The following is a 23,588-nucleotide window of genomic DNA, read 5'->3' on the forward strand; positions in this document are numbered from 1 at the left end:
CGAGATGTCGCCCCAGCCAGTGTTATACCCCCGTAACTAACGAGTTTCATATACTATAACTGTTTTATCGCAATGGCATAATGTTTTCTTTTTTGTATAGAAACAAATAAATAAATTAATCGTTAGCTACATTACAGTTATTTATCATAAGGCAGTTTTTCAAGTTGTTTTCGCTGCCGCAAAAAAAATATACAAAAGACATCCAATATAAGAGGCGGATTGTATACTGTTACCAAGATTGATTTAAGATTAAAGGGCTTTTTTCATTTCATTAATTATCTTTGTTTATATTTTTCATTGTATTTATATATTTATTTTATTTCATTTTATTGATTTCATTTTTTATTATCTTATGGGTTTTTTTGCTACTGCATGGGAATGGTCGTTACCACTGCCCCATTGGAGCCTCTATGAAAAAACTGTATTGATATATACAAGGTGCGAAAAAAACTAGACCGATATATAACAGTACAGTTTTTTTCCTATATGAATCAATGAAAAAACTGTACTGTTATATATCAATACAGTTTTGAAATGCTCATTGAAGTGTACTGAGTATAATTGGTTGGAAAGAACAAAGGAAAAGCTCGCAGCCATGCGATAATATATAATTAAATTTGTAAATCAACAAATATAGAGGATATAAACCATAAATGGGATATATTCTTAAAAGTAAGTAATGCAAATAAAGTTGACCTATATATACAATAAAAAGAATCTTAGGAAAATATATCGAAATATTATAAGGACAGGTTTTTTATCATTTGATTTCAAAGCCGATATAAGGGTCATTTTCACAAATAACAATTTGTCTAAATCCAGGTTATATAACTATCGTCTGGCGGTATTGGTTATATAAGTCTTTATTACAGTGATATAACCCACCGTTTAATAAAATGCGACATAAATAACGAATGTTGAATAATTAATGTACTCAATGCTATCAAATTAAAGCTGACGAACATCCCAATAATGGCCAAAATAATATAGGCACAGGACCTCTAATCTAACAGTGACGATAATTATTAATGATGAACTTTGAAAACATTTTAATTTAAGGAAAATTAAGTAATTCAAAAAGTTTATGATGCAAAAAGATATGGTGGCTAATTTGTGCCGTTTAGTGTTCCCGCTCCTCAAAAGTTGAAGGCGAAGACACGTGCATATACATATGTATGTAACTTATATACCTTTAGAGATAGTACGAGTATATTATAGTATATTTCATGTTTTATTGTCAAGAATTGTATTAGATACTATCAACACAATCTAACAGTCCTTTCATAATTGGACTAATTCACTTGAAAAGCAACAGTACGGTATTTCCAAAGAAACGGAACGCAACGATTAAGAACATAAGTTTATAATAGTTTATTTTGATTTACATATGCAATGGTGAATTGAAGTACATGTATTTAACTTGAACATTTCCGCATTTACGCATTATTTCAGAGTATTTCATATTTGAAAACCCTGAATGATGCATTCGATTCTGACAAAAGAACCTTCGTATACAAGTATTATTTAACCACCTCTTGCATTGAAGCGTGCTGAAATACGTCACTCGGATATATCTTTAGTAAATTGTATGAATGTTGGTTAAGTGTCATTATTAAAGCATTGAACAACAAAATTAGATGTCGTGAATGCATATTTTATGGTTAAGATTCTTTTCCATGCTGATATTTTAAGATTTTTATTAACGTGTTGTCAAGTTATATCACCCGGAAAAAAAGTAAAAATTTTGTGCATAAAGTACGTTAAAACGTGATTGGACATTTGTAATAGATAGTCGTAAGTGAGTAGCTTATTCAACATTACATTTATTCGTCTTTAAGATCGCTGTGTCTAGCACTTCCAGATAAAATAAAAACTGTCAAAGATATTTTTCTAAATTTACAATTTGTTTCAGTGGACATGCGTATCAGTCTGATTCTTCTTTGTGTATCTGGTTTCGACGCACTGAGTTGTTACAGATGTCACAGAGTAGTAGATATTGAACAGTGTATTGTGACCCAGGTGTAAGTCATACTTAATTGTACTGCAGTTATGTTAAGATTTAAGGTGTAAGGTTTACTAAATTCTACAGCAATAATATTGATATCTAAGGTGTAAGTCTTACGATATTGTAACGCATTAATGTTTAGATCAAAGGTGTTAATTTTCGAAATTCTTTAACATTGATTAATGGTGACAGTTTAACTAAATTCTACAGCAATAATGTTGAACTAACGAGAAAGTGTTCCGAAATTCTACAACAATAACGTTCAGAACATTAATTGTAAATTTTACGATACTCTAAAGCAATAATATTGAGATCAAGAATGTAAGATTTACGATATTCTAAAGCAATAATGTTGAAATCTAAAATGTGTGATTTGTGATGTTCAAGAGCAAAAATGTAGAGATCTAAAACGTAACATTTACAAAATTCTAAAGCAATAATGTTGAGATCTAAAATGTAAGATTTACGATATTCTAAAGCAATATTGTTGATACTTAAGATGTAAGTTTTACGATATTCTAAAGCATAAATGTTGAGATCTAAAATTTACGATAATCTATAGCAATAATGTTCAGATCTGAGGTGTAAGATTCACGATATTTTAAAGCAATAAAGCAATTATGTTGAGATGTAAGATTTACGATATTCACAAGCAATGATGTTGAGATCTAAGATGTAAGTTTTACGATATTCTAAAGTAAAAATGTTTAGATCTAATGTTTACGATATTCTAAAGCAAAAATGTTAATATCTAAGTTTAACGAAATTCTACAGCCATAATGTTCAGATCTAAGGTGTAGGATTTACGATATTATAAAGCAATAATGTTTAGATGTAAGATTCGCGAAATTCTAGAGCAATAATGTTGAGATCTTAGGTGTAAGTCTTATAAAAGGGTTAAGATACCCAGTTTAAGTTCCTGTTGCCACGACAATTGTAAGCTATTTACATGCGCTAGTGCGCTAGTATAAAATCAGATTCCAGATAATTCAGTCTATATGCTTTGTTGTTGCTTTACTGCTTTCTTTTCCTGTTTTAAAAATCAAATCTTCTTGCAAGCACAGTTGGTGTGATAAATAATAATTCAACTTATAATTTCAAAATCTCATTATTCTTTTTGTTGGAGCAAGTGCTTTTACAACCAGCTGAACGAGTCGGACATACAAGTATGACAGCTTAGTTGTATGAGAGGGGTGATACGGTTAAATTTTGTTTTCCTGCCTGTTCACATTTGTCTACAGTCTAAGATTACTAAAATAGCAAAATGTTTATAAATAAAAAGTAAAACAGTAGGATGTTTACATTTATCAATACATTTTAAAGGCATTTGATATTACAGTGTTTTGAAGTATGTTTGAATGAAGTACATTAAAAAATCTAAATATTACAGAAGCCACATCATAAAAACTTGATATTGTTTGCCAATATTGACCTGAGACATTTGAATGTTCAATGACCTTTTGTCGCTAAATATCGGAATTCGAAGTAAATCATACGGATTTAAAGTATTGTAAAGCAGTATACATACACGGTTTATATCTAGGTTCGAATCTTAATGGAACATTTATTCTATTTTGCGAAACTAGACTACTAAGTTTCTGGGCATGCCAATCACCCATAATACGACTGTACAAATAAATTTACGAACAAAAAAATATCAAAGTTATAAGTTTTTAAAGAATAGACACAGGACATTAAAGAAATGATTCCTGCACTTATGCTGCATATAATTAAAATAAAGATATCTAAAAAAGAAATTTATTGATGATTCGAACTTGCAATTTTGTAATTGCTGTACTAACGTGACCAACTACTTAACTTAGAGTTATGTTTTTTGTTTGCTTTTTTTTTCTTCTAAAATTATATTTAATTAAAGCAATGCGCGGCAGTGGAACATTTCGCTAGATTATCTCAAGTAAATCACCCTTTCGGCTGTTATGATGACACATATTTCATGCAAACATATCCACAAGTATGTTATGAACTATATAGGTTGTTAGTGTCTGCAATTGTCATATTACATTGTTGTTTTCATTGATTCTGAGAGGCAAGACGTTTTCCAAATTTTAAATCTTAAGAGTGTGGTCCAAGTCAGTAAAACTTTACCCTTTAACTCACTCCAGAGTAGCTATATATTTTTGGTACTTTGGGATCATCGAATCCACCTCAATAAGGGTTGAATATTGAAAAGATTACCGTTGGGAGTTGGGGAGAGGACGGGGTGAAAAGTGTAACATTTTCTCCGAATGGGAGTTGTGCGCATTCAGACGTTACGTTATTTTATTCCCATTAAGCCAATGTTCATGTGATCACAACAACTGGCCCAAGAACGACAACTGATCATCCTAGACACTGAATCGTCACACCGACGGTACCATGATCACTGCCGTATTGAACATATCTGTAAAAATTGATTTGTATGTAAACAATCATTAAGGTCCAAGGGAAACAACTCTGACAATTTACAAAATATAAATACATCCCGATTACTGGCCCTGTTACATGTCATAATGAACGATTTATTTCGAAACGATAGTGATGTACGTTCCTCATTATCAATGTGCTAACTCTATCATTTTGATATTGTACAAGATATAAGAACTTTTTTGGTATATTTAGGTTATAAAGGCCAATACTCCGTGAAATTATGATCTGCAAATTTAAGTGTTGTTATGTCAAAATCAGTCAGAATTTAACAAGCACTGACCATTGATGTGATGACTTTAATTAAAAAATCCTTGCTGGATCAAAGACAATCTGAGAACGCTGTTATAATAAAAAATAGTCCGAGTCTGTTCACCACCGTGATTTATACAGGTATGAGCCATGTTGATGTAGTGATACATACGTATAATGCTGAATGTTCTGTGGTGTTGTACATTAAAGGCAAACGAATTATTTTTTACTTCTTTAGGATGGCTAACTTGAATTGTTTAACGTGTGAATAATAGTTTTAGAGCAAGATAATTGCTTGTTACATGAAGAATGTAGCGATAAATGTAAAATGATGTGTCATAAAAGAAGCAAAATGTTAGTACTTTGATTTCCATACGAAATACTAAATCGCTATAACAAAAAAGCAGCTGACCAGGTAATTGGCCAATTAGTACTTTTTTGGAAACTATTTAAGTAAACCAAAAATCAAAAGTTTTTTTTTGAGACATAACAAATATAAAAGTCATTCTGAGGCAAAACGGGCCTTTAACTTTGAAGCATAGTTATGCTCATCTTACTATGAATGAGACTACAATGTTGTTACTTGCCCATTTTCTCAGCTATGATGATTTTATTTATTTATTTTATTTTATTGGGTTTTACGTCACACCGACACATTATTCGGTCATATGGCGACGTTCCAGCTTAATTGGTGGAGGAAGAACTCATGTGTTCTACCATGCATTATTTAAGGCACGAAGGGGCACCTGAGTAGAAACACCGACGTTCCGTAAGCTAGCTTAATAGTTTCCCCACATAAACGAATCTAAAGTTCCTGTCGGGATTCGAACCCACAGTAATGATGGGCAAGTAGTTTGACGTCAACTACCTTAATCACTCGACCCCGGTCTGGTGATTTTAATCAATACAGCATCACGGGATTTCAAGAAGCTAGTTATATGTTTCGACACTATTTTAAAAAAAAATCATAATCATATTTTCTAGTTAACGAAATGCAAATACTGTAATCTCATTAACAAGTATGAAAATAGTAATGTAAAGTAGTTGATTTGCCCCTTCTACAGGTAATCGTGCAGCTCCCTGAATATTTCAAATGAATGTCCTGGTTTGTAACATATTATTAGTTATACAGATTTTGACAGGTGATACTGTTACACGAGGGCTGAAGTTCTCATTACATTATATAACATTTTACTGTAGATAATAGCCTATCACCTGTTTATCCTTTGCAGACACCCATGACAAACATTTTATCCACATTATCATGATTATTTGTGCAAAGGATGAGCGCACTGCATTTCATAATGATTTACAATCTCATTGAATAACAACAAAAACACAATAAAACGTGCGCAAGAAACACATTGCCAGCAGAAGAACTCTAAGTTATTTCAAGAACCCCAGGACATTTGAAAAAATCGGGTATATGTTTGTAAGCCCGGGCTTTAGGTTTGCAATAGAGCATTATTAAAAGGTAATTATGTATGGCAAGGATGAAGACCAGAAAGAAACAGGTCATTTATTAATAAATACAGTAGACTCCCTACTTACATTGACTTAAGACCAACTCAGATTTAAGACCACCTCGCTATTAAGATCATTTTTAAGAACGGAGATTTTAGTTCTTTATGTGCGATCGAATTGGTAAACTACACAAAACTACAACATGTACCATTTTTTAATTAAGAGGCAATGAAAAATGGTACATTAATTAGTTTTTGACATATAATAAAGGATTTAAGACAAACATAATCATTAAAGTTTAATTTAACACATAAATCTCACTTTTTAAAGAAAACAATACCATTTTTGATGAGAATTTTTATAGTATATACAAATTTTTTCCGACGAACTCCATGAGAGTTATGACAAGAAGTCGAGACAAGTTATCATAAGAACTTTATCCTTCGTGTAACAGTTCCTCCCCCGCTGCTATATAAATGGTTGTTTATTTTAGCCTACTGTCGGCTGTGGTATTAAAGGGTGATAGCCTACTGTTCGCTGTGGTTTTAAAGGGCGATAGCCTACAAGCCTCTGTGGTATTAAAGGGAGATAGCATACTGTCTGCTGTGGTTTTTAAGGCGATAGCCTATAGTCCAGTGTAGTATTTAGGGAGATATGGAGAATAGTTTAACCAACGACACCCACAGTGATAGGCCATTTTAGTAGTGTAGCAAACTAAGCCTGGTTGTAGCCTCAAGGAGAAGAATTAAACTGACGAAATACACTCTGATAGGCTATTTTAGATGTTTTTAACAGAACACTAAGCCAGGTTGTAGCTTCAGGGAGAAGAGTTAAAGTGACGAAACCCACTGTGATAGGCCTTTGAGTAGTTTTTAACAAAATACTAAGCCCAGTTGTAGCCTCAGGGAGAGGATTTTAACTAAACAAAATAGATAAATACAGAAAACCCACGGTGAAAGGCCTTTTTAGTAGTGTCAACAAAAACTAAGCATGGTTGTAGCCTCATGGAGAACAGTTAAACAGAACAAACCTACAATGATAGTCCGTTTTAGTTTAAACCTACATTGATAGGCCCTTTTCGTTTAAAAGAAAACTTAGCCTGGTTGTAGCCTCGGGAAGAAGAGTTACACTGACGAAACCAACGGCGATAGGCCATTTTAGTAGTTTTTGACAGAAAACTAAACCCGGTTGTAACCTCAGGGAGAATAGTTAAACTGACGAAACCCACGGTGATATGCCATTTTAGTAGTTTTTGACAGAAAACTAAGCCTGATTATAGCCTTATGGAGAATATTTAAACTGACGATACCCACGATTAAAGACCATTTTTGTAGTTTTAAACACAGAATTAAGCCCGGTTGTATCCTCAGGGAGAAGAGTTAAACTGAAGAAACCCACGGTGATAGACCATTTTAGTAGTTTTTTTAAAGTAAATGTGAATGTGTGAATCAAATAAAGAATATTAAACTGACCCTACGCTTAATAAACGTTATATTGTAACTGTAAATCAGAAATCTGTTGTTCGTTTTACCGATGATTCTCGCCTGATAGTTTTATAATATCGCGAGAACTTTCCCAATCAGAACATCTTGCTTATTATCAATATAAAGTCTGTAAATATACGGATAAATAGTGTTTGGGATTAACAGTGTTAATTGTTCAATTTAAGTTTGTAAATACTTACTAGTGACTATTAGCCTATACACAAGCATGATACAAAACATGTAAACAAAACTTTTTAAAAGTAGTTTTAATACAGTTAATTCATTTCAATTCTTTTCTGAAGCACTTTATCCTATAAGCCCGACAGGTATAGTTTCTGCAATATAGACAATATGAATGAACACAATTTAAACATACTCATCAATAAAATTCTGCTTTCAAGTCAAAAATATTTGACAAAAAGATGACAGTCAGTTCAACGATATTTACTTTGAAACATGATATATTAGTATAACTGTTATAACATGTATAATATGGTTTATTTGAGTGGCAACATCATTATTTCGTTATTAAGAATAATTGAAGTTGCATGCCTCCGGGTGAGTCAAAATATTTAGAATGAAAAAAGCACTGAGATTTTAGAAAGTAAAAATGTTCGCGATTTAAGTAATAGTTGTATCATAGTTCGGAGACCTTTCTGTTGAAAATGTGTCAGGGTTAAATCATATACATATACATGCACAGTGCGTTAACTGGAGCGCGGGTATTAGTTACCCGCACTCCAGAGCATGCCCATTGATTGGCTCATTTTTGCTGGGGTTTACATATTGTGACGGCAGAGAAAGGGAAAGCGACAGAAATTTCATATTCAGATGTTCGTTCATTGGTTCATTTTTGCCGGGGTTTCATGTTGTGACAACAGGGAACGTGCTTTTATGTCTGACTATGATACAAAAGAGAAAGAACACCAAAACACTCGGCAACCTGATTTATACTCGGGGGCTACGCCCCCTCGTACAAATCAGATAGCCTCGTGTTTCGGTGCTCTTTCTATTACTTGTCACGCTTTGTGCAGATAATGGCATATTTCTGTTGCGTGACTAAGGACTATTTTTGCATATTAAGACATCTTTTTGGTGACTGTCGTAGATTGTTAGTGCCTTTTGCAAAGTGTGAATTAAATTTCCATGTTTCTTCACAATATTTTACTTTTAATTTCATTTTCAAAATATTCATGAAAACAATGCTTGCAATTGGAGGCATGCTCTTTTAAGCGTGTTTCTTATTTGTATTGAGTTAAATCTACTTAAAATGTAGTTTATGCTCATTTTCCATTAAGATACTTTTTATGGCAGAAATATTCAGAAAACTAGAAGAATATGACTGGATACATTGATGTTTATCTGAATTGTATAAGAAAATGCATCTAATATGTAGATGTAAAAATCTATGGCTAGTACCTGGCATTATGTGAATAAAATGGGAGGCTGAAACCGAGATCCGATGAATGGTTCCGGTACATGTATATGTACCAAACGATGTTAAATCCATTTTCAAAATTGTCAAAACATCAGTTCCGGCAAGTGCATCCGTGGTAGGGGTATACTGTACTGTTGTCACAGAGGAAGGGAGTGTCGTTGTCTGATATATAATTATATAATATGTTACAAATTTTAATCTTTAAGGTACTCCACTGACGTTTTTTTTGACAGGACGGGACTTAAGATTTATGTTCCATTTGATGTAGGTCAAGACAGATAATATGTGTGCAACATTTCAGATCATTGTGCGGTCTGTCAGAATGAGTATTTTAAATGTATAAAAATACACAAAATCGAAAAGCTTTGCAGATTTTTTTGCCAAAATCGGGCTAAAAATAATACAAAAATACAATTTGCAATTTGTAATTTCTGAGTTATTTCTTAATGATCATTTCGTTCTGTTTAAGTGGCCTAGCTGATCTATGTTAGAAATTCAAATGTTACGTTTTGAGGCTTTTTTTTATCTCAGCTGAGTTCCTTTGAAGGTGCATTATATTTCATTAATCCTTATGTCTTTTAATTCTTGTGTCAAACATATGTTTAATAATGTTCTAATTATGGATTAGGAGCATGTTAGATGTTTAATGACTCACTAAGTAGCACTAAATTTGCAGTAATGCGTGGTAAAGGTAGCAAAATGTAAAGAAATTAGTATTTTGACATCCATACAAAATACTAATTCATTTTAATTATACCAATTGCCATCAGAGCAAAAGACGCAAAATATATTTCATCTGTATGGCAAATGACTTTTGCTTTTGTTATAGACTGTAGTAAGATACTTAAACAAGAGGGCCATGATGGCCCTAGATCGCTCACCTGAATTATCAAACTCATCCAAACAATTACCTAGACAAGCATTCTGACCAAGTCTCATGACAGGTGAGTCAAAAATGTGACCACTACAGTGTTAACAAGGATTATCCATATTTGAGCAGTGCGACCTAGTTTTTTACCCAGGTGACACATATTCAAACTTGACCTAGAAATCATCAAAACAAACTTTCAGACCAATTTCCAGGATACTTGGATCAAAACAGTAGCAACTAGAGTGTTAACAAGATTTTTCTATTTTTAGCTCCGGTGACCTAGTTTCACATGCGATTTCGAACTAATCCAAGCAATTACCTAGACAAGCATCCTGACCAAGTTTGATGATAATCGAGTCGAAAATGTGACCACTAGAATGTTAACAAGGTTTTTCCATATTTGGGCGGTGTGACCTAGTTTTTCATCCAAGATGACCCATGTTTGATCTTGACTTAGAAATCATCAAAAAAAACTTTCAGACCAATTAACAGAATATTTGGATCACAACAGTAGCCAACTAGAGTGTTAACAAGATTTTTCTATTTTTAGCTCATGTGACCTAGTTTTTCATCCGAGATGTCCCATGTTTCGATTTATTCCAAGCAATGACCTATTCAAGTTTCCTGACCAAGTTTGATGACAATTGAGTCAAAATTGTGACCACTAGAGTGTTAACAAGGTTTTTTCTATTTTTAGCTCCTGTGACCTAGTTTTTCATCCGAGATGACCCATGTTCGAACTCATCCGAGCTATCACCTAGACAAGCATCTTGATCAAGTTTGATGATGATTGATGCAAAAATGTGACCGCTAAAGTGTTAACAAGGTTTTTCTATTTATAGCTCCCGTGACCTAGTTTTTCATCCGAGATGACCCATATTCGAACTCATCTGAGCTATTATCTAAACAAGCATCCTGACAAAGTTTGATGATGATTGGGTCAAAAATGTGACCACTAGAGTGTTCACAAGGTTTTTCTATTTTTAGCTCCTGTGACCTAGTTTTTCATCAGAGATGACCCATGTTCGAACTCATCCAAGCAATTGACTAGACAAGCATTCTGACCAAGTTTGATGATGATTGGTTCAAAAATGTGACCACTAGAGTGTTCACAAGGTTTTTCTATTTATAGCTCCTGTGACCTACTTTTTCATCCGAGATGACCCATGTTCGAACTCATCCGAGCTTTCAACTAGATAAGCATCCTGACCAAGTTTGATGATGATTGAGGCAAAAATGCGACCGCTAGAGTGTTCACAAGCAGTTGTGGACGGCCGGACGGACGACGGACGACGGACGACGGACATTCACCGATCCTAAAAGCTCACCCTGAGCAAGCTCAGGTGAGCTAAAAAATAAAATATTTTTCAGAAATAAAAATGATAGCATTAATGAGACATAATGGAACGAATGTTCAAATATATCGAGAAATTATAAAATTATAATTTGATAAATAAGAAATTACAATCCTTTTGATACAGCTTACCCCATTGAATGTCCAAGAATATTTTTCAGCTGGCGGAATCGTCACACACGACAACTGTACCATACTCTGGTAAACAGCTTGATCAGGGGCGTTAATAACGATTTTAGGTTGATGAGTTGTCGTTCTTGGCCCGGTCGTTGTGGTTACATGAGGATTAGCTTAAAGGGAATAGAATAACGTGACGTCAGAAACGCGCACAACTTATAGTATTAAGGGCTAAAATCTTTGTAATATATCAGAACGGTTTACAATGGTAGGATACTACGCAAAATGCTCCCATTCGGGGAAAATGTTACACTTTTCACCACCCCCCCCCCTTCCAACTGTAGTCTATTCGATATTCAACACTAATTTGGCTTGAATCGATGATCCCAAAGAACCAGACATATATAGCAACACTGAAGTGAGTTAAAAGGTAAAGGTTTACTGACTTGGCCACATTCTTAAGTATTAAAATCTGGAAAACGTCTTGCCTCTCGCAATCAATGAAAACAACAATGTAATATGAAAATTGCAGACACGAAAAACCTATATAGTTCATAACCTACTTGTGGATATGTTTGCATGAAGACGGTTACATAAATCTGTGTCATCACAACAGCCTATAGGATGATCTACTTGAGATAATCCGGCGAAATGTTCCACTGCAGCGCATTGCTTTAATTAAACAAATGTTTGAGAAACCAAAAAATAAAAATAAAACAAAACATAACAATCAGTTAGGTAATATGTTAAGATTGCATAGCAATTGCGAAATTGCAAGTTGGAATCATCAATAAATTTCATTTTTAGATATTTTTATTATTTTAATTATATGCAGCATAAGTGGATGAATCATTTCTTTAATTTCGTGTGTCTTTTCTTTTAAAAATTGTAACTTTGATACTTTTTTTCATAAATTTAATTCGTAAAGTCGTATTAAGGGTGATTGGATTGAACCAAAACTTAGCAGTTAAGTTTCGCTAAATATGATAAATGTTTTATTAAGACTCGAACCTACAACCTTCGATTTGAAACTAAGCGTCTTAACTCATTATCACCGAAGCTTGCTATGCCATACTTTAAAATCCGTATAATTTACTTCGAATTCCGATATTTACCGACAAAAGGTCTTTGAATATTCAAATGTCCCAGGCCAATATTGTCAAACAATATCATGCGTTTATGATGTGGCTTCTGTAATATTAAGTTTTTTAATGTACTTCATTAAATACTTCAAACATACTTCAAATTTCTTTAAAATGTATTAATATTTTCAAATTTATTGATAAATGAAAATATTCTACATTTTTACCATTTATTTAAAAAAAAACTATTGTAATGATCTTAGATTGTTGACAAAGCGAACACGCATGAAATTAAAATTGAACCTTACCACCTCTCTCATACAACCAAGCTGCCATACTTTAATGCCCGACTCGTACAGCTGGTTATATAAACACTTGCTCTAAAAAAATAATAAGTTTGAAATGATCAGTTGAATTATTATTTATAACACCAACTGTGCTTGGAAGAAGAACTGATTTTTATAACAGGAAAAGAAAGCAGTAAAGCAAAATCAAAGCATATCGACTGAATTATCTAGAATCTGATTTTATACTTGCGCACTAGCGCATGTAAATAGCTTACAATTGTCGTGACATCTGGGTACCTAAACACTTTTGTAAGACTTACACCTTAGATATTGACATTATTGCTTTAGAATATCGTAAAACTTACACATAAGATATCAACATTATTGCTTTAGAATATCGTAAAACTTACACCTTATATCTCCACATTATTGCTTTAGAATATCGTAAAACTTACACCTAAGATATCAACATTATTGCTTTAGAATATCGTAATACTTACACCTTATATCTCCACAGTATTGCTTTAGAATATCGTAAAACTTACACCTTATTTCTCAACATTATTGCTTTAGAATATCGTAAAACTTACACCTTATTTCTCAACATTATTGCTTCAGAATATCGTAAAACTTACACCTTAGATATCAACATTATTTTTGTGAAATTTCGGAAAATTTACACCATATATATTAACATTATTGCTTTAGAAAATTGTAAAACTTACACCATAGATATCAACGTTATTGTAGTAAAATTTAGTAAAACTTACACCTTAGATATCAAAATTATTGTTGTAGAAATCGTAAGACTTACACCTTAGATATCAACATAATGACTTAGAAATTGAGTAAAACGTACACCTTAGATCTCACCATTAATTTTGTAGAATATCGTAAAACTTACACCATAAATATCAACATTTTTGCTTTAGAATAACGTAAAACTTACACCATAGATATCAACATAACTGCAGTAGAATTTAGTAAACCTTACACCTTAAATCTTAACATAACTGCAGTAGAATTTAGAGAAACGTACACCTTAAATCTTAACATAAATGCAGTAGAATAAAGTATGACTCACACCTAGGTCACAATTCACAATACGTGTACACTGTTCAATATCTATTACTCTGTGACAGCTGTAACATCGCAGTGCGTCGAGACCAGATACACAAAGAAGAACTAATATGGTACGCATGTCCACTGAAACACATTGTAAAATTTAAAAAAACAAGGCTATTGTAACTGGAAGTACCCCATTAAGGACGTAAAAATGTTATGTAGAATTAGCTACTCAGTTAATACTAACTATTATGAATATCAAATCACGTTTTACGTACTTCATGCCAAAATTATTTTTTCCGGGTGACATAAATTGACAAAACGTTCATTAAAATCTTAAAATATCGGAATGGAAAAGAATCTTAACCATAAAATATGCATTCACGACATCTAATTTTGGTGTTCAGTGCTTGAAATCGTGAATTCGTGAAGTTGAAATCGTGAATTCGCGAAGTTGAAATCGTGAATTCGTGAAGTTGAAATCATGAATTCACGAAGTTGAATTTGTGAAGTTGAAATCGTGAATTCATAAAGTTGAAATCGTGAATTCGTGAAGTTGAAATCGTGAATTCATGAAGTTGAAATCGTGAATTCTTGAAGTTGAAATCGTGAATTCACGAAGTTGAATTCGTGAAGTTGAAATCGTGAATTCATGAAGTTGAAATCGTGAATTCGTGAAGTTGAAATCGTGAATTCATGAAGTTGAAATCGTGATTTCGTGAAGTTGAAGTCATAAATTCATGAAGCTGAATCGTGAATTCGTGAATTCCGTATTTTGAAAACGGGAATGCACGAAGTTTAAGTTTTGAATTCATGAAGATGAAATCGGGAATTCATGAAGTTGAAATGGCCCTACCGGTCTTTCGTAATAATATGCTCATACTTTCCCTAAAGGTATTTACATTTCTTATATTTGCACGTGTCTTCGCCTTCAACGTTTGAAAAAAAAACTTATTGCAGTAGAATATTGTAAAATTTACACCTTTAAGATATCAACATTATTGTTGTAGAATATCGTAAAATTTACACCTTTTAGATATCAACATTATTGTTGTAGAATTTCGTAAAACTTACACCTTAGATATCAATATTATTGCTCCAGAATTTCCCAGATTTTCCTCAACTTTTGAGGAGCGAGAACACTTAATGGCACAAATCAGTCACCATATCTTTTTTGCATCAGTAATTTGTTGAATGGGTTAATTTTTCCTTAAATTTAAATGTTTTCAAAGTTCATCATTAATTTTTATTGTCACTCTCAGATTAGAGGCCCTGTGCCTAAATTGTTTTAGTCATTTTTGGGATGTTCGTCAGTTTTAATTTAAAAGCGTTGAGTACATTAATCATTTAACATTCGTTTTATATGTTGCTTTTTATTAAACGGCGGGTTATATAACTATTATAACGACTTATATAACCAATACCACCAGACGGTAGAAATATAACCTGGATTTAGACAAATTGTTATTTGTGAATATGACCCTTATATCGGCTATAAAATCAAATGATAAAGAAACCTGTTCTTAAAATATTTTGATATATTTTCCTAGGATTCTGTTTATTGTATAAAATAAAAATCATTTGAAAAGAATTAGTTGCATCACTTACTTTTAAGAATATATCCCTATATCCCATCTATCGGTTTGTATCCTCTATATTTGTTGATTTACAAATTTAATTATAGCATATATGTCCATCTTTTTAAACTGGAGCAAGATAACTCTTATCTTCTAAATGAAAACCTGTGTTCAACTTAAATGTGTCAAAAACCAGGTCCGATACTAGTGCCTATCAACTGAACACATACATACAATTACTTCACTCTAGACATACTTCGTCCTTGATTGGTCTTGGTTATCTGTCGCTGTTATAACGTTTATTGCAGTACAGTAGGAAGGGAAGCAGATCATCCCGTTTATACGCATGCTTGTAACAAACGCGACTCATGCATTTTATGCGATTTATGCAGTTTTATGGTTAATGAGGACCCATTTGACAAAGAGGCCTTCGATGGCTGTCGTGTACGAATCCCGGACATGTCGCCATGTATGTCCTTTAAGAGTTTATTTTGAAGAACAAAGTGGTGATAACTTTATGCCAATGCAATGGTCACTTATAATGGATTATTAGACAATTATGTGTATTGAGCTAAAAGTAGGTCAGTATATGGTACTCAATAATAATCTAAACGTACAGTAACCCGAAACAATATGAAAAAGGGGGTTTTCCCTTAAAAGGGTTGTTGGTGTCAAGGTAATGCCTGCTTCTCAAGCCGTAACACCGTGCTAGGGGCTTATACATCCTAGCATACCTCCTCGTCGTTTCTACCTGTTGTGAAGGCCACCCCCTCGGCAACAGTCACGACATCGGCAGGTGGTCCGCGATACAAATTTCGGTTTTTCATTTTTCGTCGTTAAAAGTTCTTCAGATTTCTGCCCATTCTCTGCGTCTTCTCAACGACGTCCGCGTACCGAGGGGAAGAAAGATCACGTCGCAAAGTTTCGCGTTCTACCTTAATTGAAATCAAGGTTGATGGCCGGCAGCGTAAAATGCCGATATCTGCCAGCAAACGAGTAATCTCACAGTGATAAATGTTGATAATAAAATAAATCATTTAATACTGCTGAATATTTGCATATGCGCTGTCACTGAGCAATTTGCACATGCGCTGTTAAAATGTTAAAAATTGCCATTTTCTCCGATTATCATTCATTACAGACTATAATATTTATTGTGTTGAACGATAGATGCGTAGACAATTGTTAAATTTTAGTATGGTGTCCAATGCACAAAGAGATATGAGAGTGTATGTCAATGTTTGCCAAAGCAGATATAGGACAGACAATGTGGCTTTGAATCACAGTAATGTGACATGACATAGTCTCTGCACTCTCTCTCTGCCCCTCCACCACACCACCCCCATCAAACATTCCTCCCCTGTCGACGTGTTCTTTTCATCAGAGCTTGCATAAATAACGTGGCTATTTGGGTGATTTCATTGGTCAAGTATTTCATAGTAAAATTGCCTTTTTTATATATTTTGATTAAAGAGAGACTGAAATGGCCAAAAAGAAGGATAAAATTAGTAAGATTTTAACTCTCTCGATACATGACCGGAAAGTTGCAAAGCTTTTATTTATATGCATTTAAGCGAAGCCAAACGGAAATGGCCGAGAAGTTACGAAGCGTGTTTTATCATTTTTCTTGATTTTTCGCGAAACTAGGTGGAGTGTGCCGCAAATTTGAGATATACTATAATATTGAAACATAAAAATAATAATAATTGTGCTTTCGTAAGCGAATATTGCATTTCCTGCAAGAGATAATATCTGTGTGGCAGCGGTATAGTCTGGTTAGATAATCTATATTGGATTATTTCCATTTCTCTGGGAGGAACTTTATCTCAGTCGTTGAGTGATTCTTTTTTTGTATCACGGTTTATATTTAAAGAGAAATAATGAATGTATTAGTTGGACTTTGTTTATTTGTATTTAATGGTAAGTCAAACACTTACAGGAATAATTTGTTCATGTATTTTACAGTTTATGTTTCGAATTTAAATTTATTAGACGATTTGTATTGAAATGGATAGATAAACACAGACATTTACCTGCGGCCAAGTTGGACTGCATGAATAATAATAGTTTGAATTATCTTTTTCCTGTAGATCCACAAACTGAAACGGTTGATAAAGGTATATACTATCTTTGTCATTATAGTGACATTATACTATTATTTTCATTGTCAAGTGGAGCTAAAAACCGCCTCCGTGGTCGAGGGGTTAGAGTCGATGACTTCTAATCCAGTTACCTCTCTGGCGTGGGTTCGATCCCCGGGAGATGCTTTGGTAGTTTAGCGCGGAGGAAGGTAGTCTCGTACTGGTGTAACTCTCCAGGAACGATGGTTAGAAAACTACCCGCCTATATGACTGAAATACTGTTGGAAAAGGCGTAAAATGCAACAAACAATCAAGTGGACTCACTCTATGCCATGAAAATGCCATAATGTCCCTTAAAGGATTTTTTCTATCAGTCTTTTTTTAATCATTTGCCTCTAGGTCGTGTATTTTACAGTTCTAATTTTAAGTTATTATTTTCTGTCTCTTAGAAATTAATAATGTCACTGTTAAGTTAATATTTACATATATATATATATATTCAGCATCCTTTAGATTTTCATTTTGAAAATTAATCGAACACAATGTTTGAAAAGCAAATATAATTTTATTTTTGAAATGAGTTCAAAGTGATAAAAAGACCCCCTCCCCCGCCAAGAAAAAAGACACTGAATAGGCCCTGTAAATATGGTGAATTCATTGTTTTAAAAACACTTATATGTCATTTATCTTGAGGACCTTGTAGATATATTAATTTATAATATAATACAATAAAAGGCGTAAATGACTTCTTATGATATTCCTAAATCGAGCATCGCCGTTCTTAAAAATCACTGACGATCGTATTGACTATGATTCAACAAGAGACTCCATGTAGCGTCTACTTGCTGCATTGATCAAGCCATGCATGCATTAAAAAATATCGAGGGAACAAGGAGGAAAACTGGCGCCATTTGGCTTCTAGTCAATTCTGGACATAGAACTCAATACTGCGAATAGAGAAACGATATGAATAGACTGATTTAGGCAATTTATCTTTTCTTGTCAAATTATGACATTTATTTGGAAGAAACTGTGATATACAAAACTACAGAGGGAAATAGATATTGATTTTCTATTCTTATGAAAATTAAGTAATAATATATAAGCAACCGGTGCACGGCATTACGTCGAAAGACATTTTATAGAATTCGACAATTAAAGGAAAGGACAAATGGTCGAATACAACAAAGTATAGAATGGAAATTTGATAGAAAAGAATATACTGTCGACACAACTGTACATATTGCTGAAAAACTGTAATGCTGTAAAATTTAGTTGCATAATCAGTTTGTTTTCTTGTAATTTTATGTTATTTCTTGAAGTGAAATAAACATATTAAAACACAAGGAATATTTTTATTAGGCATAATGCAGAACACAAAGCTTAGTCTTTCTATAGTCTTCCTGTAAAGTAAAGACCTCTTTAACAACGAAAGTATATTAATACGTAAAAAGGTATAGAGCTATATCTTAAAAGAAACAAATTATAAAAAATAATAAAAGTACAATTATGTTGTTTTTATAATCTTAAAGATCTTGTTTCACAATTTTTTTATGGTTTTATATCATACATATAATGCTCAAATGGAGATTTATCAATATTGTTAGTTCAAAAAGCATTATTTGTAAAGATGTAACGACACTTTCATTTCATGCAGGTAATTAGAAATTTATCTTCTGTGAAGTCCCAGTCAAATTTTTCAATAAGAAATGAATGCATATATTTTAATAATTACATTTAATGTGGGCAAATATTTGCAGTACATGTTTTACAGGTTCTTCGATGTTTGAAAACTGTTTTAGAAGCATAATTGTATACATATTTGAAATTTCGCTTTAGTGTGGTTGCAACCTTAATAACAACATTCAGGATCTTTAAAGAGTTTTATCATAGAACAACTAGTGTTATTTTACATATACGAGTATGAATATCGTATGTGAACAGAATTAAATGATCTCGAAAAAATATTATGCTGCTATCTTAAGAAAGATTTTTTACTGCTTAGAAACGATTTTGTGCATAAACATTTCTTTTAAATGAGATTACAAACACATCTTTTCTTATATAGATATTTTGTCAGTAGTACTTTTACACAATTATTTTTTTTGAAGCCTATAACATTATAAACTTTACCGTCAGCTGTGTAAATATCGAGATTTCTAACTTTTTTTTCATAATAGAAAAAAACAAACTTTGCTGAACCAACAAAAGATTGCAAAACATTTAAAGCGTTATATATATATATATAACTTCAGTGAAGCAACAGCTTATAGATCCTGTATGTTGTTGTTAAGAATGTAACAACACTTAAGTAAAATTGTATACATGTACATCATTATTCTCCTGAAACAATTTCCAAATATCCAAGAATATGTTGAGTATATACTGCAAATATTTTTCGCATTATGAGTAATCATTAAAATCAATGCATTCATTATTTATTGAAAAAGTTGCCTAAGACTTTATCGAAAATAGATTTCTGATAATCTTCCTTTATTTACATGAAATGTAAATTCGGTAATATCGTTGCAAATGCATTATGAACTTACAATATTGAGCATCAGATTTATAGTATAAAACTATAAAACATTTGCGTTACAGGATCTTTAAGGTTAGAACTAATGTGTTTATAAATAGCAAACGTTGATGAACAAATAACTTTATATATACATATAACATCAGAACGTTACATATCTAAACCAAACCTTCATTGAATAAAAATATTAATATACGAATGTCTCTGTTTCAGTTCGTTATGCATCTTCCATACAGTGCTACGACTGCCTTACAGACTGCAATGACCCATTTGATTCCAGTGGCGTAAAGAAATCAGAATGTGATGGTTCCTGTATGAAGACAGAAAAAGATGGAAGTAAGTTTGGCAGAAAAGATGTACTTGTTTTTTTCTACTTTGTTTTTTGTTGTTTTTTGTTTAATTAGTTTATAACAATTTTTATTATTATAACTAGGTTATATCCTAAATAACTTTGGTTCCTTTGCAAATATTAGCATAATATGATCCAAAGCATTGAATACAAAACATTTGATTTTGTTTTCTGCATTTGAACATTGGAACTGAAAATTGTACATTACCCTAATGTGCTATTATGGTTGATAAAACAAAACTGAACAGTACAAAAAAATGTTTTTGTTCCTATGGACCCGCATGTAAAACAGCATATCTAAAACTAAGTGACGTTGTAACAGAAAGACTAAAAAAGAAAATGATACAGATCCTGTCTGGTTGAGCCAAAGACGGTAGTTGTAATTGCTTATACCGTGCATATTCCCTGGTACCAAGTTTAGCAGAAACAAAACATGGAAATTACAAATTTCAAAACATCTAGAAATGCCTAAATATTCTTCATTACTATGGTCATTAGATGACAGCGTTGTGCTGGGTAATTTGACCGGTTTGCATGACTGTCTCTTAACATCATACTTTAATTTTGATCAAATATTATCATATTATGCCGTTTTTATACTTTGAACCCTTGAATTTTGATATTATTTTGACCTGTGACATTGACTCCGATAAACTTTACTTACATAGTCAAATTTTAATTATTATCCCTTTTTATATACGGCTTTCTCTTTAATTATTGTATTTTCGTTATACAAATATATGTAAATGACATGAAATACTGTCAAAACCAGTTTTCAGTAAAATGAAAATATATTTAAAAGTAAAAAAATATGCAAAAATAAGCTTTACTGCGTTAGTTACGCAGTAGAAATGTGGTAATACAATATTGCAAAATCAGTCTTTAACCGCACATAGCATGCCAAATATATAGCTTGTATCATGAATAGTTTTACTTTTCTTAAAGGGTTAGTACATTTTTCTCAATATTGATTTTCTTGAAATATTTGAAATATTTTGGCTCATCTAGAGACGTGCAGCTTTTAGAAAATTTAATGTAGAAGAACACTCGACTGACTATCCGGCATTTACCAATCAGAGACGTAGTTTAGGAAATCTAGATAATTATTTTAATCCTTACATTCAAAAAAGTGTCTTTTTTATAAAAGAATCATTAAATTGTGATATGACACCAACATGTACAAGGAAGTCCTTACCATACACAACTGATTAATATCCCTGTTTAATCCTTTTAACGAATACGTTTGCTTTCATTTTTCTTTCAGCTGCTGTAAGGAATTGTCTTCCACTGCTCAAAAAGGATTCGTGCGAAGAGGCGGCTGGAGCCAATGTTTGCCATTGTACATCTAACCTGTGTAATGGGGTCTCCAAAATTTTAGTGCCATCCGCTAGTTTTATCTTTGCCGTTATCATGCTCGGTTTGAAGGTATTCTAGCGTGTTTTTACATCATTACGTTATAAGTTTTCTATATAACCGTTTGCTAGTTGTATATAACTTGCTTATAAGAAAAATCAATAGCTTTTGAATGGAAAATGACAAGTGTAACGGACACGCTCAAGAGTTGGAGGCAACTTTGTGTCTGCATTCAGGGGTTATTTATCATTAGCTAAATTCAGAAGTGCTCCACTGGGATGTTTTATATATCACTTTTTTATAGATGTATATTTTTCTTAGACAATTGACAGGGAACCAAGGCTTTGGCTGTTAATAAAACAAAGAGGCCATTATGGCAGACATGTAGATAACATGAAAGCAAATAGATAAAACATGTGTCAGTTTAAACGATTTTTATCAGTCATATTATTAAATTCAAAATTAACTTTGATTGTTCAATTGGTGAAGAAAAAGAAAACAGTTCGACAAGAGTTAATACTGTTAACTACCTACTTCAAACAGTTTGATATAGAATCTCCTGAAAATAATAGAGTAGCTCCAAATACATTATTACCCAAACGTTGTGATGTGAACATTAATAAAAGAAATACAAAAAGTAGTCACGATGATTAAAACATTTTAGTTGTTAAACCTAGTATATATGCTTTAGGATTTGTGATGCACATTGAAGTTGGCTGAAGTATAAATAGAATCGATGTACATATTGTATATATGAAAAATATCATGTATCGGTGCATTCATTATCCTTCAGATTTCAGTGATTATCAATAATTTTTGTTTCGTATTTATTCTGATTTCTGTCTTTTATTATCTTATATATCTATGCATATATTATTGTTTGAAAATAAAGTCTGTGAAATGTTTAAAAGGTTTGCTTAGCATTATGTCCATTAGCCTAATTAAAGTTGATTTAAACGAAGTTGTTTATTCTTTACATATATAAATCATTGTCTTCTCATTTAAGATGGTTCTTTTATGATTGCTGAGTTTGAGCATATTCGAATTTCTTTGTTACGGTATGACTAGGAATCGCATCAAAAATGGATTTGCAAAAAAAAAATCTGATATACAAGACGGCGTTCAATAAACGCAGCCCCCACACGACCCAGCAACAAGAAATCTGCGCAACATCAATTACTAAACGCAGTAATTATTCTGGTAACTTAATCAATATTGCTCTTACGATTCATTCGTTATAGATAAATTATTACTTTGTCATTTGATGTGGTTGTTTTATGACTATTGATGTTAAATACATTCGAATTTTAGACTCTTGATACATAACACAATAAGAAAGACGCGGACATTTTGTGACGGTTTGATTATGCAACTTATTTTAAATATTTTTATATTGTATTCATGAATTATCCTCGAAATTATCATTGTTTACCTTTTTTTAAAATTAATGTTATTTTCTAACTTGCTTTATCTAATTAATCTAGGCAGATTATATGATATGGTATTATATTTTTACATTTTATAAAAAAGTCGAAATTGTAACAGGTTTGTTAAACACAATGGCCAAAATCATTATCAAAATTCTGGAAAAAGGGAGATCACTCAAAGCGTAAAAGTGTATATTGGAGTCTCCGTTTAATTGAATATGTTCATTAGATATAACATAAAGTACTTCATCAGCATCGAATTTCAAGTACCCTTTACATTATACAATTGAAAATACCAGCACGATCATTTGTCAGCTTTTGAACTAGAAAAAATAAGGTTGAATAAAAAAAAAGGTAATTCCTGCTGTTTTTTTTCTGTCTTTTTTGTGTGTTTTTATTGATATGTTCGAAATGTTTTTGTA

At 32.4% G+C, this 23,588-nt stretch overlaps 2 protein-coding genes across 2 annotated transcripts; one reads left to right on the plus strand and one right to left on the minus strand.

The window, feature by feature from the left end:
• Positions 1-7,880: 7,880 nt before the first annotated feature.
• On the minus strand, positions 7,881-15,661 carry LOC132729061 (uncharacterized). Its single transcript, XM_060714800.1, has 7 exons — positions 15,452-15,661; positions 13,863-13,984; positions 12,800-12,871; positions 11,973-12,081; positions 11,425-11,582; positions 9,049-9,229; positions 7,881-7,964 (listed from the first exon to the last, which is right to left on the minus strand). Coding segments are annotated over exons 1-7 (672 nt in total). The 5' UTR covers positions 15,453-15,661; the 3' UTR covers positions 7,881-7,935.
• A 1,437-nt stretch (positions 15,662-17,098) lies between these two features.
• On the plus strand, positions 17,099-22,677 carry LOC132729058 (uncharacterized). Its single transcript, XM_060714796.1, has 3 exons — positions 17,099-17,340; positions 20,251-20,373; positions 21,651-22,677. Exons 1-3 carry the CDS (start codon positions 17,301-17,303, stop codon positions 21,818-21,820), a joined length of 333 nt encoding a protein of 110 aa, XP_060570779.1. The 5' UTR covers positions 17,099-17,300; the 3' UTR covers positions 21,821-22,677.
• The last annotated feature ends 911 nt before the right edge of the window (positions 22,678-23,588 follow it).

The sequence above is a fragment of the Ruditapes philippinarum genome, unplaced genomic scaffold, assembly GCF_026571515.1.
Source record: "Ruditapes philippinarum isolate M1 unplaced genomic scaffold, ASM2657151v2 ctg1638_1_1_1_1, whole genome shotgun sequence".
NCBI lineage: Eukaryota > Metazoa > Mollusca > Bivalvia > Venerida > Veneridae > Ruditapes > Ruditapes philippinarum.